Genomic DNA, 6,517 nt, shown 5'->3' with positions numbered 1-6,517 from the left:
ATCCGGCTCCGGGGGCAGACCCACACAATCGGGTCTGCACCCTTACAGAGGGAGAGGTTGCTCTCGAGCACAAACCTCACCAGAAAGTGATCTGACCATGACAGGGGAGTCAAGCATAAATTCCTCACCCTCAGACCACCCTCTTCCTGCCCCGTCGAGAAAACCAGGTCCAGAGTGTGTCCATGTTCATGGGTCGGGCCGGTGACATGTTGGGACAGCCCCATGGCCGCCATGGAGGCCATGAAGTCCTGAGCCGCCCCGGTCAGACCTGTCTCAGCATCGAGATTGAAGTCCCCCAGGACCAACATCCTGGGGGTCCTCAACATCAGGTCCGAGACGGTCTCCGTCAGCTCAGGCAGGGAGACTGTTGGGCAGAAGGGTGCACGGTACACCAACAGAATCCCCAATATGTCTCGGTCGCCCAACACCAAGTAAAGACACTCCACCCCTGGTTTCGAAGGGACAGGAAGTCCAGTGAGAGAGATGGAGGCTCAGTAAACCAAAGCGACCCCCCCCTCCCCTCCCCTCCCCTCCGGGCGCGAACAGTGCTGAACCAGATACCCGGGTGGGCACAGTTGAGAGAGGGCAACATCCCCCCCTTCTCCCGCCCAGGTTTCTGTAATGCAAGCCAGGTCGTCCCCCTCATCCACAATCAAATCATGGATGAGGGAAGATTTGTTATTGACCGACCTGGCATTAAGCAACAGCACTGTCAGGCCCGAGGGGCGGCTGACAAGACTCCCTGGCACCCTCTGGCTGGGGGCAAAACCAGAAGTAGGGACAGGTGACAGCCATCTGTCCTTCCTTCTTCTATGCAGACATGTTAAGCTCCCACCGCTGTTACGTCCATTGCCCAATACTACCCCAATGGCAGCATCCGTGCGCTCCCCAGGAAGCACAAGCAGTGACATGGCCAGGGACGACTCCAAAAACAGTTTAAAATACAATAAAATTATAAGAACAGTTGGAGGGCCAATTATAGGACAGCCAGTCAAAGCCCCCTGGCCAGCCCAGCCCCCTGCTCAGCTCCCAAACGGCTTCCAAATGGCAGCGACTGCCCTTTGGCCATCTCCCTTCGGCCGCTGGCCCAAGGCCGCCGGCCCCGGCTGCCGCCGGCGCTTTCAGGGCGCAGGGCCTCCTGACGCTCTGCCCTGTCCGGAGCATGTCTCCCACCCGTGCAGGGGCGTGGCGGGCCGCTCAGGTGGTGGCGCTGGCGGCGCGGGCGTTCGCTGCAGGGCGGTGGTGGCACGGAGTCCCGGGCGCGGAAGAGGTGCGTCCCCTCGGCACGCAGTTGTTTCTTGTGCAGGGACTGTCACCCGCTTGAGCAACAATGGGTGGGGCTCAGGTGAGGCGGTGAATGTAAATACCATCTGAATGGAAATATCAACCATGTACCCTAATCATAGACCTCAAGCCTCCAGCTCATCATATATAAAATGACAGCTAATCTCTGCATAGAATAAAGAAGTGACTCCTCCCAAATACCAGGAGAGGCAAGGATGGGGCAGCAAAAACTAGCTGGAGCACAAACTAGATGGCAGCAAGGAGACGGGGATGACAGAATGTTTACTCAGCAGTATAGAATTTGGAAATGTGCATAGTTTGGGGGTGCTGCTGCATGTAAACCTTGCTTGGCTTGCAAGTGTGTGGCCCCCTTTACTCCTGGGATGAAGCCGCCTCCTTGTTAAGCGCCAACTGACTGGTCATTGGTCAGACGCACCAGCTGACTCACTGCCTCATGAGGCTTCCCGGACGTGGGTAGCAGGACCAAGGCCTGGAAAAAAGCTGATGACCCAGCAGATTTTAGGGCTTTCTCAACCACGCTTCTGTTGTGCCCTCAGAATGCTTCCACAGGGGGAATTTGAGCAGGCTGAAGTTCTCCGAATTTTATTTTAATGCTTGTTCTGACTCAGCACCATGAGAGATTCATAGAATCATAGCTGGGGCCAGGAAGGCAGAGAAATGGCTGTTCAGAGCTATGCAATCGCCCACATCATGCCTGCACAGTGGTCCAAGCATGGAAAGGAAGTCTGTCTTTGTGGGAGAAGTATTAGCCTTGCAGTGGATGCAGGTGGAACTTCTGAAGTGGAGCAAAAGCAGAGCACCAGGGAAAGTCAGGGTGGTGGAATAAGGGCACAGACACAGGAAGTGTGTGCCCATGAAGGTACCTGGAGGAACGGGGAGGGCACCCAAGTGGATGGAGAGCAGGTGGGTGTGCTGTGGATATCTTACAGCAGTAACACCTCTCTCGATCTAGAAGCCAAGCTTCTGGCTATACATCCAAGGGTGATGTTCACCCTCTTGACTGCTGTGTCACACTGGTGACTCATACTTAGCTCGCAGGTGACCACTACCCCAAGAACCCTTTCACAAGCGTTGCTGTCCAGCCACTTGTCCCCTAGCCTGTACTTGTGACCACCGCCCCCATTTGAGTATCATCTGTAAATTTGATTAGCAGAATTGTTACCCTTTCTTCCAGGTCATTGATGAAAGATTGAACAGGATCGGTCCCAGGACAGAGCCCTGGGGAACCCTGCTCATCACTGTCTGCCATCCCAATGATTCCCCACTAATAGTTACCCTCTGTTTTCGGTCCATCAACCAAGCCCTAATCCATTGGACAGTGCATCGGTCTATCCCAAAACTCCTCAATTTGTCAACCAGGATATCATGTGACACTTTGTCAAAGGCCTTGCTGAAATAAAGGTAAACCACCTCCATCATGTCCTCTCTGTCTAGCCATCTTGAAACCTTGTCATAAAATTCCACAAGGTTCGTCTGGCAGGACCTGTTTTTATGGAAGCTGTGTTGTGGGGTCACCAACCTCCACTCCCTATCCAGGGTTATCAGATATCTCACTATTATGAGCCTTTCTACTGTTTTTTCTAGAATGGATGTAAGGCTAACTGACCTGTTAATCCCTATGTCCCACTACTACCCTTTTTGAAGATTGGGACCACTGATGCCACCCTCCAGTCCTCGGAAACTTCACCTGTTCTCCTCAAGGCCTCAAAAAGGGAGCCCAGCAGGTGTGGGAGTACCCTGCCAACTCCCTAAGTATCCTCAGGTGAAACCCATCAGGGCCTGGTGCCTTATCACATCCAGTGACCTGAGGAGCTCCTCAACATCTAGGAGGGGTGACTCTAATCTGTGCCCTTAAATCCCCAGCCTCACCTCATCCCCCATGCCGATCCTCTCCATCCTGCATTGCGGAGAACACAGAGGCAAAATAGTCATTTAACATCCTTGCCTGTTCCCTCACATCTGTCACTGAATTCCCTTCCTCCTTCTGACTGCTCTTTAGAAGGCCAGATATAGAAGATGAAACTCAGATACTTTGGCCACCTAATGAGAAGGAAGGACTCCCTGGAGAAGAGCCTGATGCTGGAAACCATTGATGGCAAAAGAAGACGGAGACGGCAGAGGATGAGGTGGCTGGATGGAGTCACTGAAGCAGTTGGTGTGAGTTTAGGTGGACTCCAAGGATGGTGGAGGACAGGAGGGCCTGGAGGAATGTTGCCCATGGGGTGGCCATGGGTTGGACATGACTTCACAACTAGCAACAACAACACTGCCTGTAATTTGCAAGCTACCAAAAAAGAGAGTAAAACAGCACTGCTGTGTAAAGCATTCATCACAATCTGCATAAATTGTAGTGGGGGAAGCAAAGACTGATGGTGGGTTTAAAGGCCACTTCTAGAAAAACTAAAGCAGGAAGTGGGGCAATTCCTTGGATGAGAAAAGCTCAGATAGCAAGAGGACACTTACTTTCTCCATCTGCAGGAGATAGAAATCGATGAAGTCCCGTGGCTCGTGGAAGGACCCCTGCTCCTCGTGCTCCTCTGCCTCCTGCCTTGCATGGGAGAGCACCTCCTGCAGTGCAGAGAATGCCTCTTCGTGAGGCCCTGGAAGATGCTTCATGATGCCCGGGAATGTTTCATACAGCTGCAGGGAAAAATCAGGACTGCAACTGCATACAAAGAAAACAAACATTCCTGCAGAGGAATTAGGGCATTTTACTGTCAATAATGAAGAAATCAAAAGTGTGAAAGGTTTGGTATACCTTGGCTCAGCCACTTCTTCAAAGGGGAAGTGTAGCCCAGAAATTCGAGGAAGACTGAGGCTTGGAGGGGCAACAAAGAACGAAGTAGAAAAGAGCATCCCATGTAAGGGTGTTTCACTGGGAGCAAAGGCCAAGATCATGCACACCATTGCATTCCCGAGCACTGTGTCTAGGTGTGAAAGCTGCACAGTGAAGAATGCTGGGAAGAAGAAAACAGATGCATTCAAAACATGGACGAGAGCCTTGAGAATACCCGAGACCGACAGAAAGAGGAACGAGTGTGTCCCAGAGCAAATCAAGCCAGAACTTGCCCTAGCAGCAAGAAGGACAAAACGGAGGCTGTCGTACTTCAGATACATCATGAGAGGACCAGGCTCACTGGAGAAGACCATCATGCTGGGCAAAGTCAAAGGCAGCAGAGGAAGATAAAGGCCACCTATGACCAACTGGAGGCATCCAAGAGGCAGCTGGACAGCCATCTGAGAGGGATGGTTGAACTTGGTGTCCTGCCCTGAACAGGGGGTTGGACTTGATGGCCATATTGGCCCCTTCCAACTCTACTGTTCTATCTTTCTATAATTTGCTCCATGTAGGAGAGCTTTTGATCCAGGGCTACTGAGATCCAGGATTACTGAACAGAGAAGTAAAATAACACTAAACAAATGGACACCCCTTTGGAAGCTTGCTACTGGGATAAGAAGGGAGCTGGTTGAACAAAATTGTTCCAAACTAGAGGATACCAAGGACCCATCTTGAATCGCCAGGTTTGTATTTCATAGGTACCTTTGTAATAGGGTATGTGGTCCAATGGATAAGCTGGGAGACAGCAACTCCAGCTTCCTATCATAATGAGTTTCAGAATGTTTTATATGCTGAAATGCTGAAAGGAAAGATCAGTCTTTGGAAGACCTCAGTGTTCAGCAGGGAAAAACAAGAGCCACTCACAATGTGAAAGAAACTGCCTGCAAATTTTAAGCCGTCATCAACTGCTTTGACCAGTTTCTGGAACTGTTCATCTTCGAGAGAAAAGCGGTGTCCAAAAGTCACGGCACATATCACATTGCAGACGGAATTGGTGATGGGCAAAGCAGGATCGAGTGGCTGGCCTGCAAATGAAGATATATTAATATTAATCCAACCCCTCCGGTTAACAGTAAAAGTTGGATTTCATGGGGGGACATGGGAGACTATTGCAACCTCGACTCTTTTTTGCTACTTCTAAGAAATCTACTCAAATACATGAAATTCCACTCCGAAATGTACAGAGTAGAAGAAGATTTCAGCAGACGTGGACGTGTGCCAGGATCATCTGCAGAGATTGCGTACCCTTTGCATGTGCAAAAGTCTCCGCAAGTTGATTGGCCTCCTCTTCGATTTGGTGTTCCATGCATTTCTTCCCCAGTCCCAGCTTCCGCATCGTCACTACACCAAACCGTCTCTGCTGCTTCCAGGTGTGTCCATTTGAAAGTACAATACCTGAGGTTGTCATGAACCAATGAGAAATTATTTCCCAGAAAATTCAGGTTAGAAATTGTTTGGTTGCCTGCCTAGAAGAAGCACATTAACTGCAATTTATTCAACACAGCTCTTGTCTTTGTGTCTATTGGACACCACAACATCTCTTTAATATGGGTTTTATATTTTACACCAATATTCTGGGTTATTCTACACAAAAGAATACCAAAAGCCCTAAGTCAAGCTAAAAGTTGCAGAATGTGTCTCCCTGGTAGGAATGTGCCCCATTCTCTTTAACTCCAGCAAGGCTAGAATTGCAGCTCTAGCTTCTTCCCAGTTTAAAGTTCACTGGTCCTCAAGAACTTGGACAAATTATGGGTCCTTTACTCAGTTTAAGTAGCATTCTCTGAAATGCTACCTGTTCCATGCATGGAAAGCCAAAGCTGAGGATTCTGAATGAACAGATGAAGCAGTGTAATACAGAGGAGGAGTTCAGATTCATTAGACAATGGGAAACATCCTGGTAAAAGCCGGGCTCCGCTTCAACCAACCCTTGATTTAATCCTAAATAGAACCCCTCAGCACCTGGGGAAAGAAATGAGTCTTGTTGAACCAACTAGAAATGGCAACCACACTGGCATCAGACCTAATATATATATTAGAAGTGGAAAATGGCCAAGGAAGTCCAACACAGCCGCGTGTGACTCCAAAGAGAGGAAGTCTCTCTAAAGTGAGGGTACTGGTAGAAAGGAAACTGAAAGCCAAGAATCAGCAGGATCAATTCGCTTCAAATAGTGGATGTTTAACATCCCAGTAATGGAAACTCAGCTATAATGGCTGTCACAGGTCAGGACAAGACTAATGGCTGTCACAGGCACAGGCCAGGACAAGACTAATGAGATCACCAGCATGGTTGATGGGCAATGTCAGAGAAGTAAGGCTTCCTTCCTCCTTTCCTTCCCTGTACTTCCTCTTTTACTGCTACAGGTGTCAAGGGAG

At 49.7% G+C, this 6,517-nt stretch overlaps 1 protein-coding gene across 1 annotated transcript in view; it reads right to left on the bottom strand.

Annotated features, from left to right (window-relative positions):
• Positions 1 to 5,534, bottom strand: part of LOC123033583 (cytochrome P450 2J5-like) — a 17,797-nt gene extending 12,263 nt beyond the window's left edge. Inside the window, exons 1-3 of the mRNA XM_044450247.1 lie at positions 5,390 to 5,534; positions 5,009 to 5,169; positions 3,769 to 3,945 (exon numbers count right to left, since the gene is read on the bottom strand). Coding sequence (XP_044306182.1) covers positions 3,769 to 3,945; positions 5,009 to 5,169; positions 5,390 to 5,480 — 429 coding nt within the window. The 5' untranslated portion in view covers positions 5,481 to 5,534. The remainder of the gene's footprint in view (positions 1 to 3,768; positions 3,946 to 5,008; positions 5,170 to 5,389) is intronic.
• Between the last annotated feature and the right edge of the window lie 983 nt (positions 5,535 to 6,517).

This window comes from Varanus komodoensis, unplaced genomic scaffold (genome assembly GCF_004798865.1).
Source record: "Varanus komodoensis strain SLA01 unplaced genomic scaffold, ASM479886v1 scaffold634, whole genome shotgun sequence".
NCBI lineage: Eukaryota > Metazoa > Chordata > Lepidosauria > Squamata > Varanidae > Varanus > Varanus komodoensis.
The sequence above is the reverse complement of the archived record's forward strand: the minus strand, read 5'-3'. Positions and strand labels throughout refer to the sequence as shown.